Source organism: Tympanuchus pallidicinctus, unplaced genomic scaffold (genome assembly GCF_026119805.1).
Source record: "Tympanuchus pallidicinctus isolate F22 unplaced genomic scaffold, pur_lepc_1.0 scaffold3, whole genome shotgun sequence".
NCBI classification, from domain to species: domain Eukaryota; kingdom Metazoa; phylum Chordata; class Aves; order Galliformes; family Phasianidae; genus Tympanuchus; species Tympanuchus pallidicinctus.
The window spans coordinates 50,971,143-50,987,337 of record NW_026294747.1 but is presented as its reverse complement, the minus strand read 5'-3'; the positions used below and the strand labels follow the sequence as shown (position 1 = coordinate 50,987,337).

The window sequence follows — 16,195 nt, the reverse complement described above, 5'->3', positions numbered from 1 at the left end:
CACTGGACCTCAAAGCCGGTGCTAAAACCGAAGGGGTTGGCTGGAAACTGGAGAAGCCCTCCCTCAAAATGCCCAAAGCTGACATCAAAGCTCCCAAGGTGGACATCAGCCTGCCCTCCGTCGACATCACCCTTCCAAAGGCCGGTGCCGACCTGCAGGCGCCCGAGGCGGCTCTCAGCCTCGAGGGGGAGGTAAAAGCCCCGGAGAAGGAGGCCACCAAGGCAAAAGACGGCAAGTTCAAAATGCCCAAGTTCGGCATGCCTTCCTTTGGCTGGTCCAGCAGCAGAGAGGCCAAGGGCACCGTAGCTGCCGATGTGGACGTGAGCCTCAAGGAGCCCCAGGTGACGGCTCCCTCGGGAACCGCCGAAGTTGACGTGACCCTGCCCGGGGCCGAGATCCAAGCGCCCGGCGCTGAGGTGACCATCGAGGCGGCCGCAGATGCGGAGAAAGGCCGGTTCAAAATGCCCGACGTCAAGATGCCCAGCGTCAAGCTGCCCAAAGTCAAAGCTCCCCACGTGCAGGTCAGCCTGCCCAAGGCCGAGATCTCGCTGCCCAAAGCCCAGGGCGAAATCCCGGAGGGAGAGCTCGCCCTGCAGGGCCCCGATGCCGAAGGCAGCCTGGACGTGGCTGCCGGCAAAGCCGAGGGCGGCGGCATGAAACTACACATGCCAAAAGTCAAGGTGCCCAGCGTGGCCTTCTCCAAGCCGACCGTCAAGGCTCCCAAAGTCGAGGTGGACGTCAGCATGCCCAAAGCGGATGCCAGCCTCCCCGAGGCAGAGGTCAAGGCCGGCGCCGTCGACGTCAGCATCTCGGGCCCCGACATCAAGCTGCCCTCCGTGGAGGGCTCCCTCGACCTCCAGGCACCCAAGGTAGACCTGACAGTGCCCTCTGCCGAAGGCTCGCTCGATGGAGCCGAGCTGGAAGCCGCGGGCCTCAAAGGCAAGTTTAAGATGCCCAAGTTCGACAAGCCCAAATTCGGAGTGTCGGTACCCAAGGCGGAAGGGCCCGAAGGCGAGGTCAGCCTGCCCGCCGCAGAGGTCGAGCTGCCCTCCGGCGCTGTGACGGTCTCAGGGGAAGGCCCCTCACTGGACCTCAAAGCCGGTGCTAAAACCGAAGGGGCTGGCTGGAAACTGGAGAAGCCCTCCCTCAAAATGCCCAAAGCTGACATCAAAGCTCCCAAGGTGGACATCAGCCTGCCCTCCGTCGACATCACCCTTCCAAAGGCCGGTGCCGACCTGCAGGCGCCCGAGGCGGCTCTCAGCCTCGAGGGGGAGGTAAAAGCCCCGGAGAAGGAGGCCACCAAGGCAAAAGACGGCAAGTTCAAAATGCCCAAGTTCGGCATGCCTTCCTTTGGCTGGTCCAGCAGCAGAGAGGCCAAGGGCACCGTAGCTGCCGATGTGGACGTGAGCCTCAAGGAGCCCCAGGTGACGGCTCCCTCGGGAACCGCCGAAGTTGACGTGACCCTGCCCGGGGCCGAGATCCAAGCGCCCGGCGCTGAGGTGACCATCGAGGCGGCCGCAGACGCGGAGAAAGGCCGGTTCAAAATGCCCGACGTCAAGATGCCCAGCGTCAAGCTGCCCAAAGTCAAAGCTCCCCACGTGCAGGTCAGCCTGCCCAAGGCCGAGATCTCGCTGCCCAAAGCCCAGGGCGAAATCCCGGAGGGAGAGCTCGCCCTGCAGGGCCCCGATGCCGAAGGCAGCCTGGACGTGGCTGCCGGCAAAGCCGAGGGCGGCGGCATGAAACTACACATGCCAAAAGTCAAGGTGCCCAGCGTGGCCTTCTCCAAGCCGACCGTCAAGGCTCCCAAAGTCGAGGTGGACGTCAACGTGCCCAAAGCGGACGCCAGCCTCCCCGAGGCAGAGGTCAAGGCCGGCGCCGTCGACGTCAGCATCTCGGGCCCCGACATCAAGCTGCCCTCCGTGGAGGGCTCCCTCGACCTCCAGGCACCCAAGGTAGACCTGACAGTGCCCTCTGCCGAAGGCTCGCTCGATGGAGCCGAGCTGGAAGCCGCGGGCCTCAAAGGCAAGTTTAAGATGCCCAAGTTCGACAAGCCCAAATTCGGAGTGTCGGTACCCAAGGCGGAAGGGCCCGAAGGCGAGGTCAGCCTGCCCGCCGCAGAGGTCGAGCTGCCCTCCGGCGCTGTGACGGTCTCAGGGGAAGGCCCCTCACTGGACCTCAAAGCCGGTGCTAAAACCGAAGGGGCTGGCTGGAAACTGGAGAAGCCCTCCCTCAAAATGCCCAAAGCTGACATCAAAGCTCCCAAGGTGGACATCAGCCTGCCCTCCGTCGACATCACCCTTCCAAAGGCCGGTGCCGACCTGCAGGCGCCCGAGGCGGCTCTCAGCCTCGAGGGGGAGGTAAAAGCCCCGGAGAAGGAGGCCACCAAGGCAAAAGACGGCAAGTTCAAAATGCCCAAGTTCGGCATGCCTTCCTTTGGCTGGTCCAGCAGCAGAGAGGCCAAGGGCACCGTAGCTGCCGATGTGGACGTGAGCCTCAAGGAGCCCCAGGTGACGGCTCCCTCGGGAACCGCCGAAGTTGACGTGACCCTGCCCGGGGCCGAGATCCAAGCGCCCGGCGCTGAGGTGACCATCGAGGCGGCCGCAGACGCGGAGAAAGGCCGGTTCAAAATGCCCGACGTCAAGATGCCCAGCGTCAAGCTGCCCAAAGTCAAAGCTCCCCACGTGCAGGTCAGCCTGCCCAAGGCCGAGATCTCGCTGCCCAAAGCCCAGGGCGAAATCCCGGAGGGAGAGCTCGCCCTGCAGGGCCCCGATGCCGAAGGCAGCCTGGACGTGGCTGCCGGCAAAGCCGAGGGCGGCGGCATGAAACTACACATGCCAAAAGTCAAGGTGCCCAGCGTGGCCTTCTCCAAGCCGACCGTCAAGGCTCCCAAAGTCGAGGTGGACGTCAGCGTGCCCAAAGCGGACGCCAGCCTCCCCGAGGCAGAGGTCAAGGCCGGCGCCGTCGACGTCAGCATCTCGGGCCCCGACATCAAGCTGCCCTCCGTGGAGGGCTCCCTCGACCTCCAGGCACCCAAGGTAGACCTGACAGTGCCCTCTGCCGAAGGCTCGCTCGATGGAGCCGAGCTGGAAGCCGCGGGCCTCAAAGGCAAGTTTAAGATGCCCAAGTTCGACAAGCCCAAATTCGGAGTGTCGGTACCCAAGGCGGAAGGGCCCGAAGGCGAGGTCAGCCTGCCCGCCGCAGAGGTCGAGCTGCCCTCCGGCGCTGTGACGGTCTCAGGGGAAGGCCCCTCACTGGACCTCAAAGCCGGTGCTAAAACCGAAGGGGCTGGCTGGAAACTGGAGAAGCCCTCCCTCAAAATGCCCAAAGCTGACATCAAAGCTCCCAAGGTGGACATCAGCCTGCCCTCCGTCGACATCACCCTTCCAAAGGCCGGTGCCGACCTGCAGGCGCCCGAGGCGGCTCTCAGCCTCGAGGGGGAGGTAAAAGCCCCGGAGAAGGAGGCCACCAAGGCAAAAGACGGCAAGTTCAAAATGCCCAAGTTCGGCATGCCTTCCTTTGGCTGGTCCAGCAGCAGAGAGGCCAAGGGCACCGTAGCTGCCGATGTGGACGTGAGCCTCAAGGAGCCCCAGGTGACGGCTCCCTCGGGAACCGCCGAAGTTGACGTGACCCTGCCCGGGGCCGAGATCCAAGCGCCCGGCGCTGAGGTGACCATCGAGGCGGCCGCAGATGCGGAGAAAGGCCGGTTCAAAATGCCCGACGTCAAGATGCCCAGCGTCAAGCTGCCCAAAGTCAAAGCTCCCCACGTGCAGGTCAGCCTGCCCAAGGCCGAGATCTCGCTGCCCAAAGCCCAGGGCGAAATCCCGGAGGGAGAGCTCGCCCTGCAGGGCCCCGATGCCGAAGGCAGCCTGGACGTGGCTGCCGGCAAAGCCGAGGGCGGCGGCATGAAACTACACATGCCAAAAGTCAAGGTGCCCAGCGTGGCCTTCTCCAAGCCGACCGTCAAGGCTCCCAAAGTCGAGGTGGACGTCAGCATGCCCAAAGCGGATGCCAGCCTCCCCGAGGCAGAGGTCAAGGCCGGCGCCGTCGACGTCAGCATCTCGGGCCCCGACATCAAGCTGCCCTCCGTGGAGGGCTCCCTCGACCTCCAGGCACCCAAGGTAGACCTGACAGTGCCCTCTGCCGAAGGCTCGCTCGATGGAGCCGAGCTGGAAGCCGCGGGCCTCAAAGGCAAGTTTAAGATGCCCAAGTTCGACAAGCCCAAATTCGGAGTGTCGGTACCCAAGGCGGAAGGGCCCGAAGGCGAGGTCAGCCTGCCCGCCGCAGAGGTCGAGCTGCCCTCCGGCGCTGTGACGGTCTCAGGGGAAGGCCCCTCACTGGACCTCAAAGCCGGTGCTAAAACCGAAGGGGCTGGCTGGAAACTGGAGAAGCCCTCCCTCAAAATGCCCAAAGCTGACATCAAAGCTCCCAAGGTGGACATCAGCCTGCCCTCCGTCGACATCACCCTTCCAAAGGCCGGTGCCGACCTGCAGGCGCCCGAGGCGGCTCTCAGCCTCGAGGGGGAGGTAAAAGCCCCGGAGAAGGAGGCCACCAAGGCAAAAGACGGCAAGTTCAAAATGCCCAAGTTCGGCATGCCTTCCTTTGGCTGGTCCAGCAGCAGAGAGGCCAAGGGCACCGTAGCTGCCGATGTGGACGTGAGCCTCAAGGAGCCCCAGGTGACGGCTCCCTCGGGAACCACCGAAGTTGACGTGACCCTGCCCGGGGCCGAGATCCAAGCGCCCGGCACTGAGGTGACCATCGAGGCGGCCGCAGACGCGGAGAAAGGCCGGTTCAAAATGCCCGACGTCAAGATGCCCAGCGTCAAGCTGCCCAAAGTCAAAGCTCCCCACGTGCAGGTCAGCCTGCCCAAGGCCGAGATCTCGCTGCCCAAAGCCCAGGGCGAAATCCCGGAGGGAGAGCTCGCCCTGCAGGGCCCCGATGCCGAAGGCAGCCTGGACGTGGCTGCCGGCAAAGCCGAGGGCAGCGGCATGAAACTACACATGCCAAAAGTCAAGGTGCCCAGCGTGGCCTTCTCCAAGCCGACCGTCAAGGCTCCCAAAGTCGAGGTGGACGTCAGCGTGCCCAAAGCGGACGCCAGCCTCCCCGAGGCAGAGGTCAAGGCCGGCGCCGTCGACGTCAGCATCTCGGGCCCCGACATCAAGCTGCCCTCCGTGGAGGGCTCCCTCGACCTCCAGGCACCCAAGGTAGACCTGACAGTGCCCTCTGCCGAAGGCTCGCTCGATGGAGCCGAGCTGGAAGCCGCGGGCCTCAAAGGCAAGTTTAAGATGCCCAAGTTCGACAAGCCCAAATTCGGAGTGTCGGTACCCAAGGCGGAAGGGCCCGAAGGCGAGGTCAGCCTGCCCGCCGCAGAGGTCGAGCTGCCCTCCGGCGCTGTGACGGTCTCAGGGGAAGGCCCCTCACTGGACCTCAAAGCCGGTGCTAAAACCGAAGGGGCTGGCTGGAAACTGGAGAAGCCCTCCCTCAAAATGCCCAAAGCTGACATCAAAGCTCCCAAGGTGGACATCAGCCTGCCCTCCGTCGACATCACCCTTCCAAAGGCCGGTGCCGACCTGCAGGCGCCCGAGGCGGCTCTCAGCCTCGAGGGGGAGGTAAAAGCCCCGGAGAAGGAGGCCACCAAGGCAAAAGACGGCAAGTTCAAAATGCCCAAGTTCGGCATGCCTTCCTTTGGCTGGTCCAGCAGCAGAGAGGCCAAGGGCACCGTAGCTGCCGATGTGGACGTGAGCCTCAAGGAGCCCCAGGTGACGGCTCCCTCGGGAACCGCCGAAGTTGACGTGACCCTGCCCGGGGCCGAGATCCAAGCGCCCGGCGCTGAGGTGACCATCGAGGCGGCCGCAGACGCGGAGAAAGGCCGGTTCAAAATGCCCGACGTCAAGATGCCCAGCGTCAAGCTGCCCAAAGTCAAAGCTCCCCACGTGCAGGTCAGCCTGCCCAAGGCCGAGATCTCGCTGCCCAAAGCCCAGGGCGAAATCCCGGAGGGAGAGCTCGCCCTGCAGGGCCCCGATGCCGAAGGCAGCCTGGACGTGGCTGCCGGCAAAGCCGAGGGCGGCGGCATGAAACTACACATGCCAAAAGTCAAGGTGCCCAGCGTGGCCTTCTCCAAGCCGACCGTCAAGGCTCCCAAAGTCGAGGTGGACGTCAGCGTGCCCAAAGCGGACGCCAGCCTCCCCGAGGCAGAGGTCAAGGCCGGCGCCGTCGACGTCAGCATCTCGGGCCCCGACATCAAGCTGCCCTCCGTGGAGGGCTCCCTCGACCTCCAGGCACCCAAGGTAGACCTGACAGTGCCCTCTGCCGAAGGCTCGCTCGATGGAGCCGAGCTGGAAGCCGCGGGCCTCAAAGGCAAGTTTAAGATGCCCAAGTTCGACAAGCCCAAATTCGGAGTGTCGGTACCCAAGGCGGAAGGGCCCGAAGGCGAGGTCAGCCTGCCCGCCGCAGAGGTCGAGCTGCCCTCCGGCGCTGTGACGGTCTCAGGGGAAGGCCCCTCACTGGACCTCAAAGCCGGTGCTAAAACCGAAGGGGCTGGCTGGAAACTGGAGAAGCCCTCCCTCAAAATGCCCAAAGCTGACATCAAAGCTCCCAAGGTGGACATCAGCCTGCCCTCCGTCGACATCACCCTTCCAAAGGCCGGTGCCGACCTGCAGGCGCCCGAGGCGGCTCTCAGCCTCGAGGGGGAGGTAAAAGCCCCGGAGAAGGAGGCCACCAAGGCAAAAGACGGCAAGTTCAAAATGCCCAAGTTCGGCATGCCTTCCTTTGGCTGGTCCAGCAGCAGAGAGGCCAAGGGCACCGTAGCTGCCGACGTGGACGTGAGCCTCAAGGAGCCTCCACGTGACTTGTCCCTTCCTGCTGCTGAGATACCATCACCTGTCATTGCTGTTACCTCTAGTTCATCCTCTGTGAAGGAGGATTCTACTGGCAAATCTAAAGGTTCTTTATTCAGTATGCCTAGAGTTTCACTTTCTAAAAGTTCAAGGCATGAGCTTCAAAGTAAGTCTAGTAGTGAATGTTCCGAGTCAGAATCTATTTGTTATTCAGTAACAGAAGAGTCTCCTGCTGTTATTTCTGGCAGTGTCGGAAGTAAACTTGTTCGTGACTTTAAGGGAGACAGCTCTTCTAAAAGCAGTAAATTTAGAATTCCTAGTTTGGGTTTCTCCAAAGTTGATATTAGTTCTTCTAAATTTGATCAAGATTCCCCATTATCAAAAGGGGATATAACTCTTACCAAATATCAGGTGAATGTAGCAGAATCTGAATCAAAAATTTCATCTTCTGCTGATGTGAACGTTTCATTTACAGAATCTGAGATTATGAAACTAGAGGGTTCTTGTGAGCAAGGTAGTTTGAAGCCAGAAAAAGTAAAATCACCACCTGCTGAGCGGTGTGTTGGTGATTCAGAATATACGGTTAAAATACCTAAGTTCCGAAAACCAAAGTTTGGATTTTCTTGGTCAAAAGGAAAACCACCAGCAACTGATGTTGGTTCCAAATCCGAATCTCAATTTTCCAAGGAACAGATGACATCTGAAATGTTTGATATTGAAAATCCAGCTCAGATTCCTGATTCTGAGTTTGACCTAAAAATGCCAAAGCCATCACCTGAATTTGTTACGGGTGCTTCAGAGTTGGATGTTAGTCTTCCATCCCCAGAGGTTACCATGCCAAAGCTAGAAATGGATATTCATGGTCCAGAGTGCAGGAAAGAGCAGGAGTTAATTTCTGGTGAGAAGGACACTGAGGATAAAGAAAGCAAATCTAAAATGTCAAAATTCAGACTACTGTCATTTAATTGGTCCCCAAAGAAAGAAGCTATTGCTCCTTCTGAAGCTGAAGGACACCTGGAAGAATGCACTATTTTATCTGAAGACACAGAATCTAAATTAGCACCAATTACCCCCGACAATCAAGACCTTCATGTGGAATTAAATACAGCAACAGAAAAAGATGGTGAAACAGGCAAAACCAAGAAGTCTCAATTTATCATGCCAAAGATCTCCCTTACTAAAGTGAAGGGTCAAAAAGTCCAGGGCTCTCTGCCCATACTAGAAACTGATGTTTGTGATCTCAAACAAGAAAAATGTGGAGATGCTTCAGTACAGAAATCTGACAAAGGGAGTAGTGAAGAAAGGGCAGAAATGGGTGTAAAGATGCCAAAAGTTAGAGTTTCAACTTCTGAATTTTCCAAACCTGAAGTTGAAGGACCCAAAATACAAATGGACATTAGCATACCTGCAGGTGAGGTCATCCTTACTGCTTGTGAACAAGATGACCTGAACCAGAAATCAGCTGCTGCTGATACTCCTTCCTCAGGTACTAAGATGACAACTGAAGCCTCACTTGAGGTGAAGAGTCCTGAGGCAAGTGTTGGAAGAATATCTAGTGAAATTGCCATGAGTGGTGTAGAAATAAAAGTTGAAGGTCCTGAAGGGAAAACAAAAACGTCAAAATTCCAAGTGCCAAAGTTTGGAATGACAAATTCTAAAGGGAAAGGATCAGAAAAGGAGGTCGGCCAAACCAAATCAGAAGCCAAGGTTCCCCAGCTAAAAGCTACGATAGAAATAGCTGATATTGCTGTGGAAGCACCAAATTTGGAGGTGGAATGTACTGAAGGAAAAGAATCTTCCAGCTCTAAATTGAGAATAACCAAAGCTGACAAGAAGGCATCAGAAGCTGATACTCACTTCCCAACAGGTGAGATTTCTATCTCAAAAACAGACAGTGATATGCAAGATTCAGATATGACACTAAAAATTAAAGAGGAAACAAAGCACAGGAATGAAGACGGAGAAGAGAAAGAAGGACATTTCAAAATGCCAAAATTCAAACTTCCATCCTTCAGTTGGTCACCAAAGAAGGAAGCAACTGTTAAGGCAGATTCTGAAGCAAATTTAGAAGACAGTCAAGTTGCTGTAACGTCAGGTGGAACAGACACAGAAGTGGAAGGAACTGTAGCTGATGATCAAGGACTCAGGCCTGCCCTTGATGTGGAAATACTTGCTGGAAAAGATCAACAAAAAAGTCCAATTAAAAAGCCTCAGTTTGTAATGCCTAAAATTTCACTTTCCAAGATCAAGATTCCCAAATCTCAGGGACATTCATTAAAAATTGAAGCTGGAAATACTGTAACTAAAACAGAAAGAGATGGAGTTGATTCAATACAGATACCTGATATAGAAAGAAGTCATTCCACACAGACAGAAGAAGGGGCACAAATAAGCATAAAAACAGCTGCAGTTAAGATCCCCACTTTGGAGCTTTCCAAAACAGAAGCCATCCAAGCTGATTTGGGAGTCAGCTCATCCAAGATTGATACTGCTCTGACTGTCTCAGAGGAGAGTTTTCAACAGGTTGTCCTAAAATCGAGTTCTGATAAAGATTCTATTAAAAAAACAGGCACTGAGTTCCCTGAAGGAGAAGCTTCAACTGAACCGAGAAGCACCAAAATAGCAACAGAAGGATCATTAGTTACGGATGGAAGAAAGATGAAATTGGAAGGTCACGATGTACAGATTAAAATGCCCAAATTCCAGAAGCCAAAGTTTGGAATCTCCCTGACAAAAGGGAAAGGCCCAGATCCAGAGATCAGCTCTCCAAAATTAGAAGCTGAGCTACCTCAGCTAAAAATGACAGCAGAAGTTGCTGACATTGCTGGGAGAGTGCCAGCATCAGCATTTACATCTGATATGTCAGATCCTGGGCTAGAGGTTTCTGCTTCAAAGGCAAAAACACCCCAAGTTCTGACGGCTGTCATTGAAGCTCCAAAGGTAGATGTAAGCCCCCAGTCAGAGTCTAAAGCAGTGATAGGGGGAGATACTGACAGCCTAAAGGATAAAGAAATCAAAACAGAAGAAGAAGTGAAAGCTGAAGAAGCTCAGACTGAAGAACATCAGGGATGGTTTAAAATGCCAAAATTCAGAATACCTGCATTTGGCCGCACGTCTTTAAAGGAAAAGAAGGGTGATACAGATGTTGAAAGAAGTCTAGAAAAACCTCAGGCAGGCATTCCTTCTGCCAAAGTACAAACTGAAGCTGAAGTTACTATTGGAAAAGAAGAAACTCCAAAATTAGGAGATTCTGCGGAGAGTTCTGTTACTAGCTTGCCAAAGGTAGAAGGAGATATTTCATTATCTGCAAAAAGCAAAGACAGTAGAGTAAATATTCAAAAACATGAAACTTATGCAGACATAGTTAAGCGTGGTGCTGACGGACAAAAAATGCACAGTTCGGAATTCACAGTGTCTTCCGTGGAATTATCTAAAATGGAAATAAGTGCTTCAATAATTGACAAAGATAACAGTTCACAAAGTAAGTTCCCTACGGGTACCCTGACTCTTCAAGACCAGAAAGTCAAATCACAGGACAGAGATACTCCAAAAGTAGAAAGTTCCACTGAAGTAAAGACTTCAAGTGCAGAATTTAAAACATTATCAGGTGAAGTTACTCTGGACAGAACACAGGAAGAAACAGATGCAAGTCTTGCAAAGGGAGAATTAGACCTTCAAAATCAAGGGGCAGTGATTAAAACAGTAAAGATAAGGACAAGTGAGATGAAAATTATAGGAAAAGACAGTGAATTAAAATGGTCTACAGGTGAGTGGGCTACTGCAAAGGGATCAGAAGATGCTGTTTACGTTGCAGCTAAGATGAAAGATGTAAAGGTAGATGTTCCAGAAGTGAAAACGGATGTTGAAATTGAGAGGGTAGATCCTGAAATGGAATGTCAAGTGAAATGTGTTGAAAAGGACATGTCTGCAAATGTGGAAGCGCAAGTGGAAGACAGAGTAGAAACAAGTAAAATTAAAACATACAAGTTTAAGATTCCAAGGTTTGGAATATTACATTCAGAAGTGAAGGGTTTTGAAGATGATATCAGTTTGCCAAAGTCAGGAGCTGTTTCAGTGTCTAAAACTGAAACAGGCAGAGTGGAAACGCAGTTACAAAAATCAGAAGGATCCATTGGCCCAACAAGTCCAACTACAGATCACAAAGAATCATCTGCTAGAATTACAGTGGACAAATCACAAGGTGATCCAGAAGTAAATATAAAAATTCCCAAACTAAAAATACCAAGATTCACTTTCAGAGTTCTCCCAAGTGAAGCTGATGTTTCATTGTCAAAAGTGGTAACAGATCCAAAAGGAACTAGTGCTGACATCGAAGTGGTGCACTTGCAAGCAAGCTCTACTATCCCTGAAGAAATATCAGAGACTCTGGAAGGTGATATTCAAAAAGCAAAAAGCAAAATTCTAACACTGATTGAACCTGACATTAAAACAGCACAGATGACTGCTACCATAGATTCCTGCCTTTCAAATGCAGGGCAAGACATTCATTGGTCATACGTAGAAGGCCAAGAAGTGAGAGAGAAAGTAGAACCTGAACATGTTTCTATTGAAAGGTGTGAAATTTACTCTACCCAGATACTGAAGGAATCAGAGATTCTCTCATCAGAGGTTAAAACTGCTACCTTGGGATTTTCATTGCTCAAGGCGAAGTTGCCTGAATCACATAGCAACTTAGAAGTGCTAGTCCAGCAAAGCCCTTCAATGGAAAATGCATCATCAGTGAACACATCTGACCATTCTGATGAAAGTTTTGTAGTAAGTGCACAGAGGACTGTCATTGCTGAACTTAAACTATCTGACAGACCACACAGTGAGACTGAAGAATCTAGCGGAATGACAGGTTTACCAACATTAAAAACATTTGCTGCTGAAGTAAAGCCTTCCAGTAAACCTGAAGAGAGTCATCCTGATAAGGCACCAGAGAAAACAGCTGCAGCTCCTCTCTCTAAAGATGAGGATATAGCCAAAGCACAAGAAGATGAAGAAAAGGATGTAACTGATGAAAAAGAAAAGGCTGACAGCAAAAGGTCTCCTGGAAGATTCAAATTTTGGCTTCCAAGTATTGGCTTTTCATCTTCTGGTGATGAAACAAGCTCAGATTCAAAAACAGAAGTAAAAAAATCAGAAGAAACAAGGCCAGAAGATATGAAACCTGCTGACACATCAGTTAGTGATTCTTCTAAGCAAACTGAAAAAACTGGATGGTTTAGATTTCCCAAACTAGGTTTCACATCTCCTTCCAAAAAAGCTAAGATTGTCGACAAAGAAGAGACAGGTGATAAAGAGAGAGGAATATCAGATGAAGATAGCCCTTCAGATAAACCTGATGTATTTTTTGATGCACAGGAAAGCTTATCACCTAAAGAAATAGCAGAGAGTGAAAAACAAGAAATCGATGGGACTTCATCTAATATTCCAGTTTCTCAAACTATCGTTACATCTTCAGCAAGGACTGAACTAATCTTGTTGGAGCAAGAAAAAGCTGGTCAACCTAATATCCCTGGAGATGCAACCAAATGAAGATTGCCTTCTGCCAACCACCCAGAGAAAAGAGAATAATCTATACAGGAGAAAAGAAAAGGAAAAAAAACCAATCCTAATTTGCCAGTAACCAAATATTAAACAAAACCTACAGGTGATATTTACAGAAACAGTTTGTTGAAGAGAATTTACCACATCTAAACCTTCCTGTACTTGAATGTGCTATACTGTGTAGTAATAAAAATAGTGATCTTTCCAAATCTGCTCCAAAGGCAAGAACAGGTACAGGGGAGTTCATAGTTCTAATAAGGTCTGAAAAGATACCTGAACCATGAAAGTAAACCTTTGAAAGACTCAATGACAGCAAAATGTCTTGTTAAATATGCTTCTCAAAAACACACCAGTTAGGATTAGATGATATATTATTTGCAGAGCAGAGTATAAACTAGTACTATGAGAATTATATTTACCTGTTTAGATTTTGGATCTCTCTGACTTATTTTTGCTTTCTTACTAAATCTTTCTTTATTTCAGCTAAAATAAACACATACTCCACAATCATTTTAAAAAGCAAAATGAAAACAAAATACTAGTGTAGACAAACAGAGGCTTTACCCCTTCCTCTCTTCTCATGTTTTTTTATTATCGTGGTGGGTCATATTTAGCCTTAAAAGATTAACAAATAAATAAATTCAAGACAAAAAATATATATATTTCACATTTTTAAGGTATCCAAATAATGGTGAAAACTATTATAAAAAATGTGGATAAATAAATTTTTATGTGTATATCTACTGAATAGTTAAATGCACAGAATGATCTGCCATGCTTTGGTGGAATTGCTTCAGATATTTTCTGGGAAAGGAGATGTATATAGTTATTTACCTCTTTGTTTATATTAATGCTTCTCTCAAGTGCACAGCCAAAACCAGAGTGCATATATGACGGCCTTCATATGTATCATTAAAACACTACATTCTTAATTCACAATAAATTCACTACATGAAAAATAACACGAGTAGCCTGAATTACTGCCAGTGCCACTTGGCTCACTCTCAAAACTACAGCTGGAAATGCCAGCCTAAATTTGCATAAGATTTGATCATCTCCCACCCTCTGCTGAAATGACTGCCTAATGGCAGCATGGTTTCTAAATATGATGGTGATGGATACAAACTAATCTGAGACTTTTCACCCATTGCATTTCTGAGTTCTGAGTGTGCAGTCATGCTTCTTTATGGTGCTTTTCTCATCCTGTATTTTTTTCCTCTGTATTCTATTTACAACAGGGAAAAGAGACAAAGCAAATTGTTTAGAAATTAAGTTATAAAGGAAACGTACTTAGGTGTGTAACCATGTGGGACCTGAGGTGTTCTTCATCTTTGCAGAAAGGAGATGGTCAGTTAAAACTGAGCTCTGAGATGATAGTGATAACCACAGAGCAAGACTCACGACTCTGTTTTTAAAAGATGAATGCACTAGATGAGGAAGGAAGAGGAGAGAAAAAAGCAGCAGTAAAACCTTCCTCCAAATGGGCTCCTGTAAGCTTTAGGGAAAGCAGAAGTTAGGAAAAAAAGCAACCAGGTTAATGAGGCGTAACCCAAGGCTCTGGCCACAGGAATAGCTAAAGACAGAACCCAAAAGAGTGCAAGGAACACAGAGACAAATCTTCAAAACACACATACTTCAGTCAACAGGCTCCTGTGGTTCTGGCTCCACCTACCCGGTCTGAGAACATCGGGTTGGTTTTTGTTTGTTTGTTTGTTTGTTTTTGAACTGTGTTAGGTTTCCTTGGTTAATGCTACTTCATTTTTAACACCTGGAATAGTGGGCTGTTCAGCTAAACATCTGCATCCAGCCTCCAGCCAAACAGCCGTACAACTGCACACGCAAAGGAAGGTGTAAACACCTTAAAAAGAAAGATACTTTGCCTCCCCAGCCCTGCGATATCCCACATTGCTGAGACATGAATGCAAAGAGTGATAGAATATCTTGAGTTGGAAGGGACCCATAAAATTCATTGAGTTCAACCCCTGGCTCCACTCAGGCCCACCCTAAAATCAGATCCTGTCTAAGAACATTGTCCAGACATTTTTTGAACTCCAGCAGCTCGGGGCCAGGCCCACTGCCCTGCAGAGCCTCTTTTATGCCCACCACCTTCTGGTGCAGAACTTTTCCTATATAATAATACGTCTTGGTTGACTATTTCCTGGTGATCTTTGAAGTAGAACCTCTGATGTCAAAGAATCCTAGAATCATTGAGGTTGGTGAAGACCACTGAAATCACCCAGTCCAAGCACCGCCCAATCCCCACCATGCCCACTGCCCACGTCCCTCAGTGCCACATCTGCCCTTTTCTTAAACACCTCCAGAGACGGCGACTCCACCGCCTCCCCGGGCAGCCTGTGCCAATGCCTCACCGTTCTTCCTAAGAAGAAATGTTTTCTAATATCCCACCTGAACTTCCCCTGGAGCAACTTCAAGCCATCACCTCTCATTCCAAATGCTAAAGTTAATACTGAATGAAATGAAACAGATATATGGGAGTCAGTGCCTCTTGCAGAAGAGCTATATTCCAGGGAATGTGGAAATACTATTAAAAAATTAGATATGCACTAATGTAGTATAATTGACACAGGAAAGGCTTTCCCAATACCTGGATGAAAACAACTCAGGTATGCTTTATCTGGAACAACTGCAAAGCGCAAATTTTGGATGGGGGGATTGAAAAAACATAATGCTAATGCTTTGGGATAATGCATGAACTCAGGTGACTTAGTAGTCCTATCCAAACATGCGGAGCCTGCTAGGCATTTACAGGCATTTCACTGAGCCAAGCACTCTCAGAAATGAGATGACTGGGAAACTCTAGACCCAAGTAGATCAGTATTAAAAAGATATCTGAACTGCCTGCAGCCAGAGTTTAGTTGACCTCCAAAATAGAGAAATCTATCTGAAACTAGTAAATGGTAATTAAAAATACTAATTAATTACATTTGGAAAAGACCTTACCTTAAAGAAATCACAATCACTAGAAAGACAAGCAATGGGAGGATAAAGATAAAAACTATTTTGCAAGTGGAAAAATGAAAATACTGAGAGATTCAAAGCCAGGTTGTAATTTTCACCATGTTCTACCTTTTTAATAGCGATCAAGCAAAGAGAAGATACCAAGAAACCAAACTCAAGTTCCACTGAGACCCAGTTAATTGTCTTAATTGCAAAGTTCTCCTTCATCTGTGGAGAAAAAAAACAATACAGGTGATGGCAGTCAAGAAAATAAAGGTCATTCTAGTAAGCATCCATTTTCCTTTGTAAGTTGAACCTTATCCCAACATTCCATTCTCTTATCTTACCCAGAAACTGCTCCACTGCACAACTTATCCAGCACTGTCAGGTTTGAGCTCTTAAGGAAAGGAGAAAGAAGTTTTCCTGTTCATGCAAATTACCCTCTCAAAAGCAGTGAAAACATGGGTTCGAGTGCCCTCTAGAGGAGTGCACTCCTCTATCGAAAATAGTTAGGCTGAAACACATAAAGTCTCAGAAAGATTTTCAAAATCACTGACTGTTCATGTATGCTCCTTGTAGTGGGTCAGATCTGAGCTGATGTTGTTCCTGCATGCACGTATTCCTACACTTCGTGGCCAGATGTATTTGTTGGTGCAGGATAATAAAGCTGTGAAGTACAACTGGTGAAGAGCAGTCACAGAATCATTTGAATTAAGGGCCACCTCGTCCCACCCCCCTGCAGTGAACAGGGACACCTACAGCTCCATCAGGTGCTCAGAGCCCCATCCAACCTGATTAAATTCAGCATTTATAAATACATTGCTTGTGCCACGAGTACCTAAATGCTTTAA

General features: G+C 50.0%; 1 protein-coding gene across 1 annotated transcript in view; it reads left to right on the top strand.

The window, feature by feature from the left end:
- AHNAK2 (AHNAK nucleoprotein 2) overlaps positions 1-13,348 on the top strand; it is a 48,753-nt gene extending 35,405 nt beyond the window's left edge. Inside the window, exons 9-10 of the mRNA XM_052693866.1 lie at positions 429-5,831; positions 6,867-13,348. Coding sequence (XP_052549826.1) covers positions 429-5,831; positions 6,867-12,374 — 10,911 coding nt within the window. The 3' untranslated portion in view covers positions 12,375-13,348. The remainder of the gene's footprint in view (positions 1-428; positions 5,832-6,866) is intronic.
- Positions 13,349-16,195: the final 2,847 nt, after the last annotated feature.